Source organism: Scylla paramamosain, chromosome 9 (assembly GCF_035594125.1).
Source record: "Scylla paramamosain isolate STU-SP2022 chromosome 9, ASM3559412v1, whole genome shotgun sequence".
Lineage (NCBI taxonomy): Eukaryota > Metazoa > Arthropoda > Malacostraca > Decapoda > Portunidae > Scylla > Scylla paramamosain.
Window position 1 is genome coordinate 28,895,639 of NC_087159.1, and position 24,362 is coordinate 28,920,000.

The 24,362-nt window shown below is 43.4% G+C and overlaps 2 protein-coding genes across 3 annotated transcripts in view; both read right to left on the minus strand.

Annotated features, from left to right (window-relative positions):
- Window positions 1-3,747: 3,747 nt before the first annotated feature.
- Window positions 3,748-15,827, minus strand: LOC135103835 (uncharacterized). Of its 2 annotated transcripts, none has more exons than XM_064010652.1 (9): window positions 15,556-15,827; window positions 14,765-14,936; window positions 11,731-11,919; window positions 10,822-10,933; window positions 8,745-8,905; window positions 7,959-8,097; window positions 7,686-7,841; window positions 4,847-4,998; window positions 3,748-4,037 (listed from the first exon to the last, which is right to left on the minus strand). In XM_064010652.1, the coding sequence occupies exons 1-9, from the start codon at window positions 15,620-15,622 to the stop codon at window positions 3,881-3,883; spliced, it is 1,305 nt and encodes a 434-aa protein (XP_063866722.1). In that variant the 5' UTR covers window positions 15,623-15,827; the 3' UTR covers window positions 3,748-3,880. The 2 variants fall into 2 exon arrangements, with proteins under 2 accessions (XP_063866722.1, XP_063866723.1); XM_064010653.1 differs by having other exon boundaries at window positions 14,765-14,933; window positions 15,556-15,711.
- Window positions 15,828-19,075: 3,248 nt separating this feature from the next.
- LOC135103837 (uncharacterized) overlaps window positions 19,076-24,362 on the minus strand; it is a 32,595-nt gene continuing 27,308 nt past the window's right edge. The window contains exons 2-3 of the mRNA XM_064010663.1: window positions 21,967-22,113; window positions 19,076-20,954 (exon numbers count right to left, since the gene is read on the minus strand). Coding sequence (XP_063866733.1) covers window positions 19,461-20,954; window positions 21,967-22,113 — 1,641 coding nt within the window. The 3' untranslated portion in view covers window positions 19,076-19,460. The remainder of the gene's footprint in view (window positions 20,955-21,966; window positions 22,114-24,362) is intronic.

Consider the following 24,362-nt stretch of genomic DNA (forward strand, 5'->3'; position numbering starts at 1 on the left):
AATTTACAGGATACTGCCGCGGGTTGTATATCAGTCGCGGTAGAAAAGATGTGAGTAGAAATTCATCCACTTCACCTGTACAGCTCACCACCTTCGTCTAGTCATGGCCAGACCTCGAATAAATGAAGTCGAGTAATTTTCTGCACTTCCTTCTGCGTTTAGTGTTTCCCTTCAATCTCAAGTCCTCTGATATCCTGAGTCTCCTTACAAGATCTAATACAATTACTTCTGCGTTTGGTGTTTTCCTTCAGTCTCAAGTCATCTGATATCCTGACAGCCCCATTACGAAACTCAACACTCGGTAGAATCTTTGCACATCAAAGGACTTGAGATTTAAAGGGAAAGTTTCACACGCAGAGGAAGGCTGTGTGATGATAGTAATCTTATGATCACTACGCTGCGTTCACAGCTCCCATCATTACACCCCACTGGCCACACTATCCACATCCACTCCCACACCCACACCTACACAAGTCACACTAAAGCTACCCTCTATCACTTCTTTAAATTACATCCATCCATACCTCCACCGCACTCCACCGCACCCTCACACCTCACCCTAACACATCCACTACTTCCACTCCATCTGAACAACCCCACCTGACACCACTGCACCCTGTTACACCCCACCACACCCCACCACATCCCACCACACTCCGCTCCACCACACCTAACACATCTGCAGCACCTCACTCCACCTGCCTCTCCCTGGCCCCTCTTTCTCTTTACCCGAAAAACTTTGCTTTGTATAGGCCTGCTAGTATTGTAGCTACACTGATATATACTTATACATACTGATTATATTGTAACATTACTAGTGATAATCAAATGTTTCTCCCTCTCCCTCTCCCTCTCCCTCTCTCTCTCTCTCCCTCTCCCCGCCAGCCTCCATCAGCTCGCGGGCGTCGAGGCGGTGGCGGCGTTGAGCGAAGGTCACTCAGTAATGGGCGGTAATGAGGCAGGTATCCCTCCGCCAGGTGCTGTCCGCCCAGGTGCACCGTGTGTGTGTGTGTGTGTGTGTGTGTGTGTGTGTGTTAAGATTACGATACCTTCTCACGCACTCACTTATATAATTATACAAATGGTCTATCTGGAGTCTAAGTGATTTCTAAGTAATCTCTGCAATTACTGATATTTGACTTGTGTTTCGTCTCGGCACTCGTTCTCTTATCTCCACATCGTCGCTAGTGTTCCGCAGACCAAGCTGCTTCACGCCATTCTCCTGCCTCCTCTTCCATCGTCGCCTGGCCACACGCTCTCGGCCGTCACGGTGCTTCATCTCCACGTCACTGTTTATGTTTAAATGGCCGAATTAATTTTCCAGACATATGTGTTTCCTCTCGTTACTCGGCCACACACAGTCACCAGCAGCCTCTTATCTTGTCCGTCACTGTCTTTCTTCTCTGCTTCATAATTTAGGTGCAATCGGCTGAGATGGTTTTCCAGACACCTGTATCTTTTCCTGTGCCTCTGCCTTGCCCGCCGCTCCACCACGTGCTGAGGTGCAGACCGTCTCTTGTCCTGCCCGTCAGAAGTCCGTATTCTGAAACGCTTTGCTCTGTCACCACAGAGCCCACAGAGGTGATTAGTCGGGTTTTCAAGAATGTTTCTCCGGTTAATAATGCAGAAATCTTGTTAATCTGTCACTACAACCATAAGAAAAAAAAATTTAGAAAGCAATTTCAAGTAGAGCCTTTTGAATGTCTTGGAAGTGCGGGACAGAAGTGTTTCAGAATAGTTCGGAGTCTCACATAAGCAGGTCCTCGCTAATGCTTGGACGACCCAGCTTTCCGATGACTGCTCTCTCTTACTTATGGAAATCGAACCGGACACAAAGGTTTCACGGACATTATGTAAGTGCTCGCCTCACGGACACACGGACACGGACACGAACACCGACACGGATCACGGGTATATTGATACGTAACTATACAAATAATAGGTACGAGTACAAACTTAAGCCGAGGAGTTATGACTTACGTATATAGCAGCAAGGTGACAGTGTGTGTGTGTGTGTGTGTGTGTGTGTGTGTGTGTGTGTGTGTGTGTACTTCTACTACTACCACCACCACTACTTCTACTATTACTACTGCTACTACTACTACTACTGCAACGACTTCAGTTAACCCCACCACCACCACCACCACCACCACCACTACTACAAATACTGCTGTTATTTTCACTGTTTCTATTGCTGTTATCAAAAAATAACGACTCGCTTCTCAGGTTTAGAAACGAGGACCAATAAAGAAAGAAGCGGAAGCGTGGGTGGACAGGAGGAGGAGGTGGAGGAGGAGGAGTAGGAGGAGGAGGAGGAGGAGCGACCACCTGCTTTTCCTGGGCAGGTGATATAATGAGGGAGATTAGCTTACCGGGAAACGCGAAGGGTAAAAAATAATAGAGACGAATAAGAAAACGCACCAGACAACAGGTAATATACTAACAAGCGACGAGCGGTGAGTAAATGACGTTGTTTTATCAAGGGCTTCTCTCTCTCTCTCTCTCTCTCTCTCTCTCTCTCTCTCTCTCTCTCTCTCTCTCTCTCTCTCTTACTTTTCTCCTTGTCTGGTTCTCTCTTTCTCTTCTTTCTCCTCCTCTTCTTTCCATCTTTCTCCTCGTCCCTTTCTTCATCTTCCTCCTTGTCTCCTTAATCTTACTTCCCTTCATCTTCCTTATCTACGTAGCACAACTTCTCTTCATTCTCCTCATCTTTTTACTCTTCCTTATCCTCCCTTACCTTTTCTGAGGACGGAAGCAGGTGAAAATCGTAGACAAGGAGGGATGGGAGAGAAGGAAGAGGAGGAGGAGGAGGAGGGAGGAGTGCCAGAATACACACACTCACACACACACGGTTAAGTTATGCTATGTAAACGAGCACCCTACTGGGTAAAATATGAATACCGTACACGGCAGATGGCGGTAAAGGAGTGTTTAGCATAATAGATAGATAGATAGATAGATAGATAGAATCAGTGAAGGATATCCTAAGTAAGTGGTGCAGTAATTCAGTGTAACTTTCTCTCGTTGTCTTCAAATGGAGCTGAGGGACAGAATTTGAAGTCACGATATCAAGATCTCTCGTATGAAGAAAACGGAGAAAAACCGCGGAGGCAATGTGCATTTCAACGTTTTTTTTTTTTTTTTTTAATGATCTTATTTTAGTCTCCCTTCTATTGTGATTTAGCATCTTTGTAAAGGCTGATTTATCTTATCTATGTAAACACTTTAAGGGAGATAAACTTTAATATATTTGCGTTACTTCTAAATCTTACCTACTTTCGCGAACTTGGTCACTGTAGGCGAGTAGACGCTGGCTTGTGTTTACTTTATCTTATCTTTATACCTTCAGGAAACGTTTAAGGAGCTGAATTTTTACTTACTGTATTAAATTTCTGTCATTCCTTATTGTAATCCTGTGCGTATATGACTTATAATGACGCTGACTTACGCTTACTTTGTATTAAATGTTTTCTGTATACGTACCTTTAGAAAACCTTAAATGAACTAAATTTCTATATACTTTATTAAATTTCCATGATTTCTTTTTCTAATCTTGTGCGTATATAATGGAAAATAGCTGTACACTCTGACTTGTAACTTATATTTGTCATTGTCATCAGGAACCTTCATTACAGCACAAGAACGTGACCATTGAGCCAAACTTAACCTAACTTAACCTAACTAACCAAACCTGACTTATGCTATCTTTCTCCTAACTTCAGGAATCTTCATCACAATACAAGAAAGTGACCACTGAAGGCTTTTATTAATCACTTCATCCCATCTGAGCATAACCTTCCTAAATGACACACGCAGGAGGTAACAAGACGTGTGTTGCCGGCGCGCCACCAGCAGACAGGAGTGAGGGAAGCTGCCGCCGCTATCCCGAGGCAAAGGCGCCCTCCAGCAAGGCACACACCACTTCCTGCACGGTGGTGGCTACGACACCCTGCATCTCCCCGAGGAGGACGTTGATCACCAGGTTGTAGAGGGAGGTGTCCAGCGGTCCCGTCCCTGTCTCCTTGAAGTGCACGGGCCTAGAGAGACAGACGCCAGGTATATACAGGAACACACTAGCCAGTAACTTAGGCCTGTATTCAGAAACGCTTTGCTCTCTCACCACGACTGTTTTCCAAGGCCACAGAGATGCGTACATACTGGCGTTAGGCAAAAGTAAAGTCTACGTGTCTCGCCCTCTCACTTCTACTTGCATACCATGACTGCATGAGCGGACCAGTAAATGTATGTGTTGTTGTCCCTTCATATCATTACTCGTGTAGCCTCGAAAGCTTCAACTGGCGTTGGGGGAGTAAAGGAACCGTGAAGATGCGTGGGGGAGAGAGTGAAGGAAGCGAGGAATCACAAGCAGCTTCATACCATTATTCGTATAGCCTCGAAAGCTCCAGTTGGCTGTGAGAGAGTAAGAGTGTGAAGAGTATGTAAGGGAGAGGAAGTGAAGGAATCAAAGAATCAGAAACCATTTCCTCATCCTCTCGAATTATTGAGAGCACTCTTAAACGCCCTTCACCGCGCCACTCTAAAGTGAGGCTGTGTTTACGGTTCCCTGCCGAACTACAGGTGATTTGAGTGCATTACTTGTGATTGTAACGCAGGTGAGTCTACTGAAGCTACTGAGAAGCATTCAAATCTTCAGTGGATCTTTTTTTTTTTCCCCACCAGTTTTGTTGCCCTTGGCCAGAGCCCTCCTTACATGCGAAGAAGAAGAAGAAGAAGAAGAAGAAGAAGAAGAAAAAGAAGGAGAAGAAAACTTTATTAGTACGTATTATTTATCATACATACTACGCCCCGTCCTGCCCCGCCCGTCCCTGCCTCGCCACCCACTCACCCAATCTCCGTCACGTTGCAGTAGGCGAAAGTAATGTCAGACTGGTGCAGGAACACGTCCGTCTCGAAGCTCAGGTGTATGAAGGACATCTTGGCGGAGAAGCTCAGGTCCTTCCCCAGCAGTGGCAGCGAGAGGCGCAACCTGTAGTCCACCTACGGGAGAAGGCGCCGACGAAGGGAGTCTGTTATTGTTGTGTTTTTCATGCTTTGTTGTTATTTGTGGTGATGGTGGTGGTGGTGGTGGTGGTGGTGGTGGTGGTGGTGGTGGTGGTGATCCCTTGATAAAGTTCAAGTTTCTAGGAACAAATCACACACACACACACACACACACACACACACACACACACACACAGACACACACACACATACACACACACACACACACACACACACAGAGAGAGAGAGAGAGAGAGAGAGAGAAAATGCTAGATAGATAGCTAGATAAATAAACAAATAGACAGACAGACAAATAGACAAACAAACGAACAAACAAACAAACAAAACAGACAAACAAGCAGAAAGAGAGACAGACAAACAAAGACAGAAACAAACACGTTAATAAACCTCCCCATCCTTATCTCTCCTCCCTCCCACAAACACACACAGATACAGACAAAGACACAAACTGAAATACTTGTACCTATATTTTCATACTCCTCCATTCCCTTTCCTCCCAAATACAGATACATAAAAAAAAAAAAAAAAGAAGTACAATATCTATCTCTCTAAACCCCCTTCCTATCAAATAGAAGGATAAGTACTCTAAATTTCCTTATACCTCCCTTCTCCTCCCTACCCCACCCCCAACTCCCAGCACACACAGGAGCAGCAGCTGGCTCCACAGAGCACCTCCCCCAGTTCGTGACACGCTCACGCTCAACGCTCAGATAAATAACACCACATATATTTAACACCCCCAATCGCACCAGGCACTTTTTTCATGTAACGATATGGTGATTGGTGTCAAATCGCTGCAAAATATATTACACTCTCCCTCTCCCTCCTCCCTATACAGTCATATCACCAGGCCCACCTATACAGTACTGATGGTAGTGGTGGTGGTGGTGGTGGTTGTAGTAGTAGTGGTAGTAGATGCAGGTGGGTCAGCTTCGTGTGTCAATTTATTACATATCAGTGGCAAAGTGTCGATAGATTCTAGTAGTAAGTGAAGAGTTGTTATCCTTACCACCACCACCACTACTACTACTACTACTACTACTACTACTAATACAGGTTGGGGTAAGTGTACTAATGAGGGTTTAAGGTTTAGTTTGTTTGTTTGTTTTCCTTTATGATTATTAGTATGATTTGATATTGTTATTGTGTGTTTATTTTCTGTCTTTTGTTTTTAGTATGTGTACTTATAGTTTAGCTGTTTGTTGCCTTCAAGAGGAAGGTAAGCAGGAGGAGGAGGAGGAGGAGGAGGAGGAGGAGATCGAGGACGAGAAGAACGACGAAAATGAGTAGAGAACACGAAGACGAGAAGAGAGAGAGAGAGAGAGAGAGAGAGAGAGAGAGAGAGAGAGAGAGAGAGAGAGAGAGAGAGAGACGCTTAGGAACTGGAGGGAGCGGAACTACGAGTGTCACGTGAGCCATTTGACGCTATCAAAAAATATATATAACCCAAACCATTCTGCATTTAATGGACACAGGAACAGAGGTCAGGGAACAAGGCCACAGTAGCACCCACCCACCCAGCCACCCACCCGCCTACACAGTCACCCGCCCAGCCACCCAGCCACCCAGCACTTACCCAGCCAGCCAGCACCCACTCACCCTCAACTGTCGCTGGTCACGGGAAAAAAAAATGCTCAAAGTTCTCTCTCTCTCTCTCTCTCTCTCTCTCTCTCTCTCTCTCTCTCTCTCTCTCTCTCTCTCTCTCTCTCTCTCTCTCTCTTTCGTTCCTCTCACCCTACCAAAAAAAAAAGTGCTCATAGCGTGTAAATGTGCAATAGATATAATTTGATAACTGAACACATAACTGCACTGTACGTATTTCATCTCTCTCTCTCTCTCTCTCTCTCTCTCTCTCTCTCTCTCTCTCTCTCTCTCTCTCTCTCTCTCTCTCTCTCTCTCTCTCTCTCTCTCTCTCTCTCTCTCTCTCTCTCTCTCTCTCTCTCTCTCTCTCTCTCTCTCTCTCTTTCTCTAACTCTCTTTTCACGATCGCCGCTCAGCCGTAAATAGTGTTATATATATATGTGACGCTCTGGCCGTTCATAATTCACTGGTTCCTGGTAGTGGCTCTTTGTGCGGAGGGTGTGAGGGTGGGTGGCGCTGGTGCTGGTAGTGGTGGTGGTGGTGGTGGTGGTGGTGGTGGTGGGTGCTAAATGGGATAACGTTTTATAATGATTTTTTGGTGGTGTTGATCATGGTGTTGTGGTGGTGGTGGTGGTGGTGGTAGTAGTAGTAGTAGTAGTAGTTATTGTTGTTGTTGTTGTAGTGATAGAAATAAGAGGAGGAGGTTGAGGTGGTGGAAGGAAGAAGAGAAGGAGGAGGAGGAGGAAGAGGAGAAGAAGGAAAGAGAAGAAGAAGAGGAGAAGTTGCTGCAATAATAAATAAATAATTGAATAGATAAATAAATAAATAGATAAATAAATAATAATGATAATAATAATAATAATAATAATAATAATAATAATAATAATAATAATAATAATAATAATAATAATAACAGTAATAATAGAACAACAACAACAACAAAAATAAATAACAATATATAATAAATAGTTAAAATGCAATAATCTTAACTCAATCCTATAAAAACACAACTAAACACACACACACACACACACACACACACAACCATCCTCCCCGCACCTGCCCACCACCCTCACACACACCTGCAAGTCAGTCAGGCCCACTTCGCCCTGCCACACCGCCTCGTCTTGCTCCCCCACGTACAGGAGAGTCATGTCCCCCGCGCGGTGGACGGTGGACAGCCCAGACAGCTTGCCAGGTCCCACCTTTACCTCGCCTGTCAGAGTCTTGTTGAACAGCTGGGAAAGACGGTGTGGTATTAGTACACAGAGGAACGTAGAGGTGGAGGAAACGATAATAATACAACATCCCCACCACCACCACTACCTTCACCTCGGCCCACCCTCGCCCCTTACCGTAATAGAGAAGTCATCGCTGTCTACCGGGAGAGTAATAGGGTCCTGTCCGTTTTCTGTGATACTGAGGCGCATGTTGGCGAAAACGCGATCGAAGTAATCGTTGACTGAGTCGTCCCTCTTTCTGATGAGGCTGGAACTGAGATAGACAGTAAATATGTGAAGAATTGGAGAGTGATTGATTAATAGAGTGAGGGAGTGAATGAATCAGGGGAGGAACGAAAAGAAGTAAAGAGTATTAGTTGAATGAATGAAGAAAGAAAGAAAGAAAGGAAGGAATGAAGGAAGTAGGCAAAGAGGAAAAGAATGGAAATACGAAAGATGTACTAATAAATGTATGGGTAAATAAGAAAGTGAACGAATAAATAAAGGAATGAGTGAGTGAGTGAGTGAGTGAGTGAGTGAAGAAGGAAATATTGAAAAGAAGGAAAGAGAGAGAAAACGATGGAAATAAAATAGATATACCAAGAAATATGTGAATGAATAGGGAAGAGATTTAAAGAATGAATGAATTAATTAATCAATCAGTTAATATGCGAAGGAAGGAAAGAAAAAAAATAGAGAAGAAAAGAAACGAAGAAATGAAGGAAACAACAACAACAACTACTACTACTACTACTCTTACTACTGTATTTACGCTACTACTACTACTAGTTTATGTAAGAAGGGCACTGGGCAAGAGCAAGAGCTACGAAAACCTACAAGAAAAAAAAAAAAAGCCCCTCTGATGTGTCAATCCCAAAAGGAAAGAAGCAAAACCATAATCTATATCTACTAGGTACTCACTTTCCATGGAGAATCTGGTTAATTTCGTGCCTGATTGTCTCCTCCAGCAGTGGCATGTACTGATTCTCTAGAGACTGCAGGAAGTCGGGAGCCATTGAGTTGAGGATGCCGTTCACGAAGTCTCCCATCTCCCCGCCACCCATTATGTCCTCGAAGTTAATCTGTGGGAGGGAGAGGAAGACATTGGTTCCTAAATGGAGTAGTGGGTGATTGGAATAGACTCAGTAATCAGGTTGTTGTTACCGAGTCAATAAGACATATGCAAAATTCTCATGGTCACTAAAATAACGGGTTTGATAAAGTTAAATATAAAAAATGAGAGATAGGAAGGTTCTCAAACACACTGGTGGATGAATGGAATGGACTTGGTAATCAGGTTCCTAGTGCTGAGTTAGTAGGAACCTTTTAAATTGTTCTTAGATGGAGTGGTTGATGAACGGAATAGCCTCAGTAATCAGGTTGTTGTTGCCGAGTAAATTCCAAGCTCTAAAATGGTTTTCAAATACAGAGGTGAATGAATAGAGTAGACTTGGTAATGATGTTGTTGGTGCCGAGTCAACAGGGTGCTTTTAAAAGATAACAATGGTCACATAAGCAAAATTCTCACGGTCAGTAATCAGGATAGGACAAGAAGCAGTGTGATCAAGCTTAATGAAGTTATATGTAAAAATAAGAGGAAGGAATTGTCTTTCAAATGGAGAAGTAGATGAATGGAATCAGGTTTTGAGGTTGAGTCACTGGGAAGCTTTCTAACGGAACCTCTGATAGATTTATTGATGTGAATGACAGGTGGAAATAGGTAGGCATGTTTTATAGCTACGAGTACAAGGATTCCCACGTGTTCTTGCAGCTTCCCTTGCAATCTTTGTGTTCTTCAGGCAACAGTAACGGAGAAAGGAGCGACTGTGGAGGGTGTGAAGAGAGAACTCGTTAAGATAGAAGAGGCAGATGACAAGAAGCGAGGATAATGGTAAAGGATGAAAGAAAGATAACTGATGGTGTGAAGAGGGCGATGTGGGGATTTGATTAGGTTAAGATGAGGTGGAGGAAGATGGTGATGGTATAAGAACATACGAAAATAAGGGAAACCGCAGGAAAACACATACTAGTTTTATTCACTCACCATCCCCATTCGCAAATTTATCTAGTGTTTTCTTATGAAGTTCCTTAAGACTCACTACTGACAACCTTATTATATTTGTGGTAAGAAAGATTAAGATTGTGGTGAAAGGAAAAAGTGTCCAGTGTTATGGTGATTGCAACGTAGTGAAGTGGTTTAGGTTAAGTTGGTGATGGTGATGGTGGCGGACATAAAAGACATTGCGGTGAGGAACAGAAAACGAGAGTGAAAAGTGACAGCGAGAGTGGAGGTGGGAGGTGATGAAAAATGGGAGAGTGACAGTGGTGGTAGTAGTGGTGGTGGTGTTGGGTGGTGGTGGTGGTGGTGAAAGTATGAGTATAGTGGTGGTGAAAGGTGGTGGTGATGAGTTGTGAAGTGTGTGTGTGTGTGTGTGTGTGTGTGTGTGTGTGTGTGTGTGTGTGTGTGTGTGTGTGTGTGAGTGTGTGTGTGTGTGTGTGCGTGCGTGTGTTACTAGCTTGTGTTTTCAATGACTGCGTTTTGTGTCTTGCTATGATATTAATTCGTCTATATTTATAATTTACGTATGGAATTTTGTTTTATGCATTTGAAATTGGGCTGTTATGTATTCTGTGCTTCATACATCGTGTTTGTTTATTAATTTTATATCAACACTCGTACCTTTGGCCAATAAACTATCTATCAAGTTATCTATCTATGTACCTATCTGTTTACCCATCTGTCTGTCTATGTATCTGTGTCTATTTCTCTATGTATCTATCCATCTAACTATCTATCTATCTATCTATCTATCTATCTATCTATCTATCTATCAATCTATCTATCTATGTACTTACTTATCTATCTGTCTATCTGTCTATCTAAATATCTATCTATCTGTCTGTGCATATATGTATGTATGTATGTATGTATGTATATATATGCATGTATGTATGTATATATGTATCTATTTATCTATCTATATATCTGTCCCATTACTTCAATCTTGGGCGTGGCTACATCCAGATCCAGCACCGCCACTCCAAACACTCCTTCCTCAGTCGTGCCCAGATCAATCATTCCCTTGAGGGTGAAGTTGTAAGCGTCCATCCTGCCGAGACAAGACGAAGAGTATGTTAAGTGAACCCTTGCACTCCGACAGATATTTCAGCGCTAAACACAGCGTATGCAATCTTTATAAACACCTACAGGAAAGAAACGAAAAGGAATTGATAAAGAGAAAAAGAATTTATGAGGCAGCAAGGGCAATAAGAACAGAAAATAAAATAGAGACGCAATACCTGTCTGCTTTCCATCCCAGTCCAACCAACACAGCGTCCCCTCCTACAGTAAGGTTATCCCTATCTCTGCCTAGCCAGCACACGTCCATTTAGCTGAAGTGAGTTGTTGGTCGGGGAGTGCATGTACAGAAGCCTTTGCAACGGCACTCACTCCCTGACGCGTCCCTTCTCACTGCCAGGGTCTTCTGTTCTCTTCTCTCTCTCTTTCCTTTTCTGTTACTAACCAAAATTTCTGTGCTGCTCTCTCTGTTTCTTCAATATATTTTCCTCTTCTCTTTCCTCTCATTAACCAAAACTGATGTACTGTTCTCTTAGTTTCCTCAGTATTTTCCAATAAGTATACGTCTCTTCCTTTATTTTCTCTTTCTCTTAATAATCAAAACTGATGTACTTTTCTCTTAGTTTCATCAATATTTCCCAACAAGTGCGTCCCCTTCCTTCCTTTTTTTCCCTAACCATCCAAAATTTACGTATTGTTCCCTTAATTTTATCAGTATTTTCCAACAAGTACTTCCCCTTCCTTTCTTTTCCTTTTCTCTTACTGACCAAAATTTACGTATTGTTCCCTTTGTTTCCCCGATATCTTCCAGTCGGTATCCTCGCTCACCTGAAGGGGCCGTCACCGTAGATGGGCAGGATCCCCGCTTTGCCCGTGATGCTATAGGTGCCGTTGATCTCGAGGAGGGGAATGCCCAGCTCCAGGTCCACTTTGAGGGTGAGGAGCTGGCTGTGCACCTTGTCGATGGTGAAGGAGGACAGACCGAGCACCCGCACATCAGACAGCGACCCCTGCACCCTGTCGAGGAGGAGGGAAGAGGGAGATTGTGACTGTGTACGTTTGTTCTTAATGTCTAGCATATTTTATGTGTTTTTTTCAGTGTTTTATGAAGTGAGATTGTGTTTTTATGAATTTTGCTTTGATTAATTTTATTGTTTTATCTATTTATTTATTTTTATTTATTATTTATTTTTTTTTTATTTATTTATTTTTTTTTTTTGTCATATTAGTTTTATTTTGATCCTTTTGACTGTGGCACATCTGGGTGACTTTTTAATGTATAAAATCTCTTTTGGACCATGACTGCTATATGGAAGAAACCTACAAATATTCTATGATAATTCTTTGTTCGGTCATACTTTAAAAATATTCATAATGTTGATAATTGTGGTCAATAAACACTACCCATCCACTTATTTGTGTAAGTGTGATGAGAATGAGTTGTGAACCGTTCCACTCCAAAAAAATTAAGAACATAAAAACGTTAAGAAAATCAGGGAAACTACAGGAAACCACTCCCTCTAAATACTGAAAGGCTACATGAATAGAGAAGGGTTTATTTTCTATGGAAATAACCATAGCTACTAATTTTGAGACAGGGGTTATTTATTTGTGAGCAAGAATGTAACTTTTTTTTTATCGTGATCTACGCAATGAAAGGCTCAATAATGAAATCAGTGAACGAAATTGATCCAAACCTAACCTAACATAGTTCTCGTATGGAAACGTAAAAAATATGTTGTTTTAGTATTATTCCAGAGTTTAATCTCTCTCTCTCTCTCTCTCTCTCTCTCTCTCTCTCTCTCTCTCTCTCTCTCTCTCTCTCTCTCTCTCTCTCTCTCTCTCTCTCTCTCTCTCTCTCTCTCTCAGTAATTCATGCCCTTCCTACACTGTCCTCTCAAACTCACCGGACACACACGCACACACGTCTCATCTTGTAACCTTCCTTCGCCTGACGACGCCTGCTATCACCACACAGCACCATCATAGGGTGGGAGACATCACACCTGCTCTTCTACCACTCTCTCTCTCTCTCTCTCTCTCTCTCTCTCTCTCTCTCTCTCTCTCTCTCTCTCTCTCTCTCTTTCCTCCTCAACACGTCTCCGTCATTATACAACGCCTTACAGAGGGTAGGAAATATCATACCTGCTTTTCCTTTACTCCTTTGATTTTTAGGCCTTATTTTTTTTTTCCGTTTTCTTTAATAGTTCCTTCATTTTCCTCTTCCTCTCCTAACGGATACTTGTTTTTGTTTATTTTAGTTAGTTAATTAGTTAGTTGGTTAGTTAGTTAATTAGTTGTTTATTTGTTAATTTATTTTCATTTCTTAGTTATTCATGTGTTTTATTATTATTATTATTATTATCATCATTATATTTTTTTTCCAGTTTCCCCTCCCATTCCTCCCGTCCGATCACCTTCCTTTCGCTGAGAGACTCCCAAGCACGTGTGGTGACTGCGTACCCTTCCAGCATCACTAAGTCTTACCCGCCCACCACCACAAAGGCTGCCTGCAACCGTGAGATAACCACTACCACACAGCAATTACTTCTCTGACCAGCGATGGAGAGCCAGTGAACTCACGTCTCAAGATACAAGCATTAGTGAAGCGTTCCCACTGTGAAATCGTATCTATGTGACAGGTGTTAATGGAATGAAAATAAAATAAAATAAATAAATAAATAAATGCTCTCTGTTGACGAGTTTTCGAACTAATCTACCTAACGACCGAACTGCTCCTGGTGGTGGATTTCTAAGGAATGCCATCTTGTGGTTGAATGTTAAACGAGAGGTTTTTATCTATTTTGTTTTATTTGTTTATTTATTTATTTACTCTATTTGTCCTCCGTATCGCTGCTGACGTGTGGGCAAAAGTTACACGATACGGATAGTAGGAAAAGTTGGAGAAGGGTAGCAAGAGACAGCGACCCCATAGTGAAATGAGTTAAAACTGAAGAAGAAGAAGAAGAAGAAGAATAGGAGGAGGAGGAGGAGAAGGACAAGAAGCTGACATCTAACTTCGAGATAATGCATAAAAAAAAAAAAATGGTACTGTTGATACATCGTTTTCACTGTCATTGGAAGTGTCGTGCTGTTACCAAGACCATTTTTCCTGCTCATGCCGCCTCATTGCCGTGACTGAGGCTTATATTCTTAAACGCTTTGTTCTCTCATCACGACCATTAAGAAAGGCCAAAGAGATGGGTGTCTTTTCTAAATGATAACGTTGAATTCATATTAATCTTTCCCTGGAATCATGAAAACACCCTTGAAAAACCCTTACAACTTCCATTAGAGCCTGTTTCATTCTACGGGCCGATTCCCTAATTCTTGTTTAAATCTAGTTTTATCAAGGTTGAACCGGTTATTGTCTGCCCTGTCCTGATTACTAAGTCTATTCCAATTATCTATCACTCTATTTGCGAACCAACTCTTTCCTATCTCTTTTTTTATCTAATTTCATCAAGCTAGAACACGTTATTTTTTGGCCTGTCAAGCTAACTGAATCTATTCTCGTCATCTACCATTCTCTTTGCTAACCAGTTCCCTTCTACCTCTTTATTTTTCAAACTCTGAGAACCAGTTACTTTTTATCTCTTTCTAATCTAACTCTCCGAACCAGTTACCTATTACCTCCTTCTTTCAATCTAACCCCGCGAACCAGTTTAAAAACACAAGAACATAAGAAAATAAGGGAACTTGCAAGAAGCCACGAGGCCTACACGTGGCAGCCAGTTACGCACGTCTTATCTCATTTAAAATCTAACACTACAAACCACTTACTTCTTATCTCGGTTTTAGTCTAACTCTGTCAATCTTGAAATCGTTACCCCTCGTCCTATCCTGCTCCTCTCCCCCTCACCTGTTACTGCCGCTGTTGATGTCGATGTTGATGTTGCCCAGGTCCAAGGGGTCGAGGGGGGGCACGCCGAGATCAGGCCAGCCTTCTGCCATATGGTTCCTGAGGTTCTCTAGGGCGTTGATGATTATGGTGTCAATGTAGTTACGTGTGGATCCTCCAGTTGCTGCTGCTGCTGACGAAGAGACAGAAGAAGGGGTGTTGTTGTTGTTGTTGTTGTTGTTGTTGTTGTTGTTGTTGTTGTTGTTGTTGTTGTTGTTGTTGTCATGAAGAGGAAGAGGAGAACGACGAGAAGGACGATCAGGAGGAGGAGGAGGAGAAGGAGGAGGAGGAGGAGGAGGAGGAGGAGGAGGAGGAGGAGGAGGAGGAGGAGGAAGGAATTAAAAAATTGTAAATCTAAAAATAGGAGAAGAGAGAGAGAGAGAGAGAGAGAGAGAGAGAGAGAGAGAGAGAGAGAGAGAGAGAGAGAGAGAGAGAGAGAGAGAGAGAGAGACTGTGCGAAAAGTAAACAACAAACTTAAGATAAAAAGAAAAAAACGAAAGAAAGTGTAAAGGATGAATAGTAAAAAGACCCAAGAAAACATAATATGAAAAAATAGGAAAAATTGTGCCATAAGTAAACAAGAAACCGAATTATGATGAAGGAAGAAAAAAAAAAGGAAAGGAAGAATATTAAAAAGAACCAAGAGAATAGCAAGGAATTTAGATACAAGAATAACTACAAGAGAGCGAGTAATTGTTTCATCGACGCAAAACCGAGGTCATGCGGCGCCTGGGATGGAAGGAGAGCTTACCGCGGGGCGTGAGGGCGGCAGCGACAGCCACCACCAACACGAAGTGGAATCTCGAGCATCCTGCCATGGTCACTACTCGACACTGGTCTGGGTATAGTGACGTTCTTCTCTCAGCGTCGCCTCGCCTTGCCCTCTAATGCACCTTAAATTGCTTCCCAGAACAGGTGCCATCTCTCACTCGTCCTCACCTGAGCAAAGAAAGATTACTGAGTGGAGCAGAGTGCCAGAGGAAGAGAGAAGTAGTAGGTATCTAAGTGACAATAAATTAAACAGTACGCTCTTTAATTCCTGGTGAAAGTTTGCGTTGTAATAGTCCTTATATCATAGAGAAAAACGATGATTGCAAACTGACTTAAGCAACACTCCAAAAACCCTTGGAAAATCTTATCTCTGTGTGGGAAAATGCGCAGGTGAGGTATGGATAAACCCTACAGTCAACAAGCAATAATTTCCTCTGCCTAATGCCATTACTTAATACACTTTACAAGCCTCTCCCCACATCCCTCCACCATTAGCGTCTGCCACTTGCCCTCAGCTGTATGCATCGACGTCCTTGGTTGTGGTAAAGAATGGTGGAGCTTGTTTGAGAAGAGTAAACGAGGTATCGGAGGTGCAGTGGAGGTAAGGCATGTTTGTTATCTGGTAAACAGTGGCGCGTCCTTCTGCAACCCTGACGCTGACATTGAGTGTTTTGTTTGTTTGTTTGTTTGTTTGTTTGTTGTTGTTGTTGTTGTTGTTTGTTGTTGTTGTTGTTGTTGTTGTTGTTGTTGTTGTTGTTGTTGTTGTTGTTGTTGTTGTTGTTTTTGTTGTTGTTGTTGTCGTTGTTGTTGTTGTTGTTGTTGTTGTTGTTGTTGTTGTTGTTGTTGTTGCTGTTGTTGTTGTTGTTGTTGATGTTGTCGTTGTTGTTGTTGCTGATGCTGCTGCTGCTGCTGTTGTTACTGTTGTTGTAGTATTTTACAACTATTTCTACAACTACTACTACTACTACTACTACTACTACTACTACTAATAATAATAATAATAATAATGATAATAATAATAATAATAATACTGCTACTACTACTACTATACGACTACCACCGCCACCTTTACTTCAAGGGATCCCACCCAAAGCAGCACCACATGATCTTGTTGTGGCTTAATAGCTCAATAATTCACATACTTTCCTTACTTCAAAAATAAGTCTTTTAAATGCTGCAGATAGTTACGGGGAAGACTGACTAGCAGTGAAAGGTTAACCAATAGTGACAAGTGTTCCTAAAGCGTACCACATGTTTAGTTTCTGTCTGCACGGGTAGGTTGCCAGAGTACAGTGATGTAGCCTTCGCCTTCAGTTCCCGTGACCGATATCAGACCATATTTTGACACACTTCTGCGTCGTACTTCCACTTAATTCAAAAGACTCGTATTGAAATAACAAGTGTTTTTAAGTGTGTTTTTGCGGTTCTAGTGACAGATTAACAATATTTCTACATTATTAATAGGAAAAACACTTGAGGACCGGGCTGATCCTCTCTGTGGCCTTGGAAGACAGTCGTGGTGAGAGGGCAAAGCGTTTCAGAACACGAGCCATGTGGACCAACACAGGGACCTGGATAAGAGAGATTGCGTCACTCCAGGACAGCCAGCAGGGATCGTGCGGTCGTGGGAGCGCCGCCACCTGCCACGCGTACCTGTCACCTTCACCTGGGTACCGTGCGCGTGTCGTCTCCTCACCCTTTGCACAATGACTCGAGTTGCAAGGTTGCTTCATAACACTTATCGCGGGGTTTTCATAACGGAAGGTCAGATAAATTTAATGAAATACGTCTTCTGCTTCAATCTATTTATAAGTGAGCTTTGCCTTCATGGTGGTGGTACGACTAACTACTAAAACTGAAATAGCGAAATCATTATGGGGATCTTTATGTTATCTATGTTTGAAGAGTTCTGTGTTTAAGGTTGACTTTATCTGTACATCACTTTCTGCCGCCCACCCTTTTTTTTTTTTTTTTTATCGGTAGCTTTATTTCTTTATTTGTTCATTCATTCATTCATTCATATATTTATTTGATCGCTATTATTCGATTCAGTAATTTACCTTTTATTTACCTATTCATTTATTTATTTATTTTTATCATTTATTAATTTCTTTATTTTTTATTATTTTTTTATTTAATTTAATTATCTACCTGCCTTGTTATTGTTGTTGTTTTTGTTGTTGTTGCTGTTGTTGTTGTTGTATTCATTATCATTTTTATTTTTTTACTATTCTCATTTTACTTGTCAGGTTGCCAGCTAAGTATTCCGCAGTAGCACATTTCCCTTATCTAGCCTCCCCCTTTGTCTCAAGGTCACAAGACGGCTACGTACCTCGCCTACCTACGACACGCCAGGCATCACCACCTCTATATGTCAAGGTTCTCACGGGTTATCCAGGAACACCAATACAGAAACATCGATAGATTACCTTCGACTGCTATATGATACATCTTTCCTTAATTGTTCTACAGCCTTTCTTTATTGTAGATACTTGTAAAGATTTCATACATTACTTCTCGTGCTGTTAATTGTTTCGCATCGTAGTGAAAGGGTTAATAGCTTGTTCCTCACCTCACAATCTACAGTGCTGGTGATGTTCCTATAGCGCACCATATCCTGGGTTGGCTCGGCTCCTTCACGCCCTGCTACTCTCACTATGTGCTGTTAGATCTTATAATTTTATCTTAATTGTTAGTGTAGCTTCACAATTAATATTTATTTCTTTCTCTCCTGCTTTTGTTTACGTCATCGCACGATGTTTAACTTTTCATCAGATTACTAATATTTTCTGTGACTGTGGTCAATAAGCTGTACTATGTTATTTTATACTCCTATGCTATACTATATACTATATCACGAACCGCTGCGCAACACCTCACTGGTTCATACCAAACCCGCTCCCCGCAGCGTCTCCACTCCTCTCCCTGCACGACCAATTACGCTTTTCTTGATCTTTCTTCCTTGCTTTTAACATCATCATCAACAGTAGCGGTGGCTCTTCTCCCTCTAAATAGTCAAATGTATCTAATATGCAGCAACATTTCCAACCATCCTTTTCTGCAGTCTTCCTTGTTTATAGCGGTGTCTGTGTGAAGCTTCGTTTCGCTACCAGCAGGCTCGACGACTAACAGTCAACGTGGGACTGGGTACACACGAGTCATTTACCCATCTCCACGCTATTTAATGCCCTAATCAGATGAACTCGTAATTAACCCTTTTTTTTCTTTTTTTTCTTTTTTTGAGGAAGGGAAGAAAAAAATAGCAAAGTTTTCCTCTCACACAGATCGTTCTGAGGATATTGCGCTGAAACATTTCCAAACTTACCCCCAGCATTCTCTTACTGAAAAAAAAAAAAGAGGTCTTTACTCGTACAACAAAAGAACAGCAAACAGCGCAGTGAAGACGATGCGGTATGGTGTCTGCGCATTCCCTTGAGCCAGTTATCACCGCTATTTCCGCCCGGCAGGCACGTGACTCCCTCCGGCGTGAATCAACAACATTCTGGAGTAATTACAATATATTCATCTTATTATATATACAGGCACTGGAAAACAAGTAAATATACACAGTTAAAGCAAACGACGATACGAACACAAAAATATAACTGGTAACAAGTGAGTCGTTTTGTTTTGCCACCGCATGTCAACCTCGTCCATTCCACCCAACACTCCACGTTCTCCTCCAGTTCCTCCTCCCTTCCCCCTTCTCTCTTTTTTTTTTTTTCTTCACATCATCCCTCCTCCTCTTCCTCCTCCCTTCTCTTCCTGCTCTTCCTTCTCGTCCAGTTTTCCTTTCCTTTCCTCACTTGGTCCCTCCTCCACCTCCACCTCCTTCACTTCCTGCTCCTCGTCCTCATTCTCCTTCCTTTTCCTCTATTTTCACACTCATTCCTTTTTTACTGCCTTCAGGTCCTCCTCCGCCAGCTCCCTCTTCCTCTTGACGTCCTTGTGCACCGCGAAGGACTCCGCTGCATTACCTGGGACGAAGGTTCCGAACAGATCCTTCCCTGGTGATCTCTTCCCTAAGGACCTGTGCGACGACGAAGGGGGAGGCAAATAGGATTGCTGTGGCGGTTCAGGGGCGCCGTAGGATTGCTGTGGGGGTTGAGGAACACCGTAGGATTGCTGTGGCGGTTCAGGGGCGCCGTAGGATTGCTGTGGGGGTTGAGGAGCACCGTAGGATTGTTGTGGGGGTTCAGGGGCGCCGTAGGATTGCTGTGGGGGTTGAGGAGCACCGTAGGATTGCTGTGGGGGTTGAGGAGCACCGTAGGATTGCTGTGGCGGTTCAGGGGCGCCGTAGGATTGTTGTGGGGGTTCAGGAGCACCGTAGGATTGCTGTGGCGGTTCAGGGGCGCCGTAGGATTGTTGTGGGGGTTCAGGAGCACCGTAGGATTGCTGTGGGGGTTGAGGAGCGCCGTAGGATTGCTGTGGGGGCTGAGGGGCGCCGTACGATTGTTGTGGGGTTTGAGGAGCGCCGTAGGATTGTTGCGGTTGTTCAGGGGCGCCGTAGGATTGCTGTGGGGGCTGAGGGGCGCCGTAGGATTGTTGTGGAGGGTCAGGGGCTCCGTAGGATTGCTGTGGGGATTCAGGGACGCCGTAGGATTGCTGTGGAGGCTCTGGGGCTCCGTAGGACTGCTGTGGAGGCTCTGGGGCGCCGTAGGATTGCTGTGGGAGCTCAGGGGCGCCGTATGACTGCTGTGGCGGTTCTGGGGCGCCGTAGGATTGCTGTGGCGGCTCTGGGGCGCCGTACGATTGTTGTGGGGATTGAGGGGCGCCATAGGACTGCTGTGGCGGTTCAGGGGCGCCGTAGGATTGTTGTGGAGGTTCAGGGGCGCCGTAGGATTGTTGTGGGGGGTCTGGGACGCCGTAGGATTGCTGTGGGGCGGGAGGAGAGATGTAAACTGGCGCTGGGGGAATCTGAGGGGAAGTCCCGTAGCCCTGCTGTGGCGGTGCCTCTGGACAGGCTGTCTGGTAGGACTGCTGCGTGGTGGTGACCGTCACGTACTGCTGCTGGTACTGCGTGGTGACCTGCGTCTGGAACTGCGTGGAGAACTGCGTGGTGGTGACGTAGGAGGGCTGCACCGACGTGGCGGTCGTCGTCCTGAACAGCGTCTGCGTCCGGTACACGTAGGACACGTCGGTGGTGGTGACGTAGGAGGGCACGAAGGTGGTGGTGGTGACGTAGCTCGGGGAGTACTGCACGCTCACGGTGGTGCTGTAGGCGGTGCGCGTGGTGAACAGGGTGCGGTACGTGGTGGTGGTGATGTACCGCGGCACCGTCCTGGTCCGCTCCTCCACCCGCGTGACTGTCCGGTGCACGGTGCGGTACTCGGTGGTGGGCACCGTCTGCGTCTCCTTCACGGTGTGGTACACTGGCCGCTGCGGGGTGGCGGGGTAGAGAACAGGAGGGTGAGTGTCGGTACGTTATGGCGCAGGATGGGGTTACGTGACAACGTTATACAGAAGGTGAAGTTGAGCTTGGTTACGTTATGGCGCTGGATAGGGTTACGTGACAGCGCTACCTCTCCCGCCTAGAAATGAGGTTGAGTTTAGATGCGTTATGCCGCCGGGTAGGGCTACATGACAGCACCACCTCTCCCGCCTAAAATTTGTCATGAGCCACGATCGAAAAAGAGAGTTCTACATTTTCTAGCTGATCTTACATGTGATTATGATGTATGTATATATATATATATATATATATATATATATATATATATATATATATATATATATATATATATATATATATATATATATATATATATATATATATATATATATATGTGTGTGTGTGTGTGTGTGTGTGTGTGTGTGTGTGTGATTAGATTCGCGCAATGTATCCTTCTCTTTATCTTCTCTTATTTTCTCCTTTTACTTTATCCCACCTGCTCACTCTCCTTACTCTTTGTACTCTTTTTCTTTTCTTTCTTTTCTTTTTTTTTTTCTTTTGTTTACCACATTACGTCCCTCTCGTCTCTCCTCCTCTACTTTCATCGCTCCTTTCCACTTGACGTTCCTCTGTTGCTGTCTGTCTTCTTCTCCACGTCTGTTGTTTGTTGTCCCTAGATCCTATTAAATTTGCATTCGGTCTACACACACACACACACACACACACACACACACACACACACACACACACACACACACACACACACACACCACTACTCCACTAATATAGATAAATAAATTGACAACAGCACCGGCTATGACTACTACTACCACTACTGCTACTACTACTACTACTACTACTACTACTACTACTACTACTATCAATCCTTCACACCTACCTCCTCCTCCTCCTCCTCTTCTTCTCGTCCACCACACAGACTCTCCAACTCTCTCCATCCCCCCAGCCTTGCCTCCCTAGCACTCCCGCACACAGACTCACCTCCACAACCTCCGTCTCGTACGTGGTGAGGTACTTGGTGGGGCACTTCGGGGCTCGGTACCTCCCTCTGTTCCCTCGTAGAAAGGACGCCTCTGCCCCGAGCCCCGCCAGCAGCAGCACCGCCAAAACCAGCCCTGGACCCGCCATCTGTAGAAGACACAGGGATGAGTAAAGGAGCGAAGGATATGTTGATAAAAGTTAATAGTTAAAAGTACGTAGTAAGATCATATACGTCATTGTGGTTCAGTATCTTTTACGTTTTCTAGCTGGTCTTACGTTTTCTTTCAAGTAAGGAGCGTATTTTTTACCGTTTTCTCGTCCTATCTCGACAACTTTTTTTTTTCAATTTTCAAGCACGACGCGAGAAATCACTAGTTCAATGCATTCCTGGATCCTTTCTCTCGTGGTCTAGCTGGTCTTTCTTTTCTTCTCGTCATGCGCAGTCCAAGTAGTGTACGAGTAACAGGAGACTGGTGTTTATACATCACTTCAATGACAAGGCAAAGAACACCCCAACATCGCCTGGATCCAAATACCAAACCTTGCCTTGAACACACTCGTCTCTGCACCACCGCTCAGTCACACTTTCTTCCGTGCATTACATAGAAACTACATGAAAAATAGATCAAATAAATTAATAAAAATCTAACACATTTCAAATCGGAATTCATAACTAGACAATATTGCTCACATTTTTTTCTTTTTTTTTTCTTTTTTTTTTAAGACAGTAAATGTGCCGCTACCAAATTACTGGGCAGCGTATGGCAAGTCTTTGGGCCATTGAGTTGTGAGCTCCCTGTGTATCTTGTGACGGTCATTGCGGGAAGAGGGAGAGGGCGGGAAGGAGAGAAGGTTAATGTAGGTGAGGGAGGGAAGATGGGAGGGGAGAGAAGTCGTGTGTGACGTAACACACACACACACACACACACACACACACACACACACACACATTAAAAAACAAAAACGTACAATTACCTTCATGTGTCTGTTTTATTGTGTACATGTTTGACGCAACTGGAAACTGACACCGTAAATAATGTGTGTGTGTGTGTGTGCGTGTGTGTGTGTGTGTCTGTGTGTGTGTGTGTGTGTGTGTGTGTGTGTGTGTGTGTGTGTGTGTGTGTGTGTGTGAGCGCGCGCATGTGTGTGTCTAAAGCGCACTTAACAACTCACAATCCGGTAATTAATGTAGTCTGCGTGTGTGATGCGTGCAGTCACCAACCACAGTGCTTCACTAATCGCCCCTCTGATTGGCGCGCTGAGCCGTGACGTCACGCGGGAGTCACGGCACTGGTGGAGCGTGGGAAGATGACACCCCGGTAGTAATGAGTCAGGTAACCAGAGAGGAAAGCATCAAAAGCATCACTCTCACTCATCTACCCTCACCACTCACCCTGCCTTTCTTCCCATCCATTTCAACACATGACTCATCTTAATTCTCTCCCTAATCCCTCTTCGACTCAATCACCCTTTCATTCATCCCACACTTTCCCAAATCACCCTCCCATTCACTCTCACTTTCCCCATTCATTCCCACTCTTCCCAGTCTCTCCCCATTCACTTTACCTCTCCCTACTCACTCTCTCACTCTCATTCATCCTACTATTCATCCCTCACTCTCACAAATCACCTTATCTCTCTTCCCACTCACTCCCCCACTATCCCTTGCCTCTCTCCCTACTCACTCCCCACTCTCCCAAGCCACTAAAGATGACCTATTAAAGATATGACTTGAAAGAAACGTGTCTTGCAAACCTACAATAGTTATGTTAATTACCTTGTGAAATAACTTAGTGTTAAATTAGGTAAATGTTTCTCATCTGTTGTTTTATTGTTAAGGTGATATTATGTGGTATTAAATATATAATGACTGGAATTACTGGATTAGTAGAAATATAACCGTTACCTAACTGCATTCTACAAAAAAAAGAGACATGTAAAAAGACAAACAGATGAAGAAACAAGGAAGATGCAACGGAAATTAGACAGACAGACAGACAGACAGACAGACAGACAGACAGACAAAGAGATATGCATATATTCAGTAAGCAAAGAAAGAAAGAAAGAAAGAAAGAAAGAAAGAAAGAAAAAAAAGCAAGATGGAAGGAAAAGGAGGAAAGAAGAAAAGAAAGAAAGATGGAGGAAGAAAGGAAAGGGAAAAATAAAGAAAAAAGGAAAGAAAGAAAAGCAAGAAAAAAGAAGGAAGGAAGGAAGGAAGAAAGGAAAGAAGGAGGGAAGGATAAAAGAAAGAATAAAAAAGAAAGTAAATGAATGAGTGAATAAATAAATAAATAAATAAATAAGTGAATAAATGAATAGCCAAATGAATAAACAAATATATAAATAAAGAAAGAAAGAAAGAAAGAAACATAAAAAGATGCTAAATAGACAGTATT

Bases quoted from the DNA above. Each gene is read 5' to 3' on its own strand.
- LOC135103835 (XM_064010652.1), bottom strand. From the start codon at position 15,622: ATGGCAGGATGCTCGAGATTCCACTTCGTGTTGGTGGTGGCTGTCGCT. The intron at 14,937-15,555 runs GTAAGCTCTCCT...TCTCTTCGTCAG, and splicing joins TGCCGCCCTCACGCCCCGCG to CAGCAGCAGCAACTGGAGGA. The intron at 10,934-11,730 runs GTGAGCGAGGAT...TTGTCTCGGCAG, and splicing joins TACGGTGACGGCCCCTTCAG to GATGGACGCTTACAACTTCA.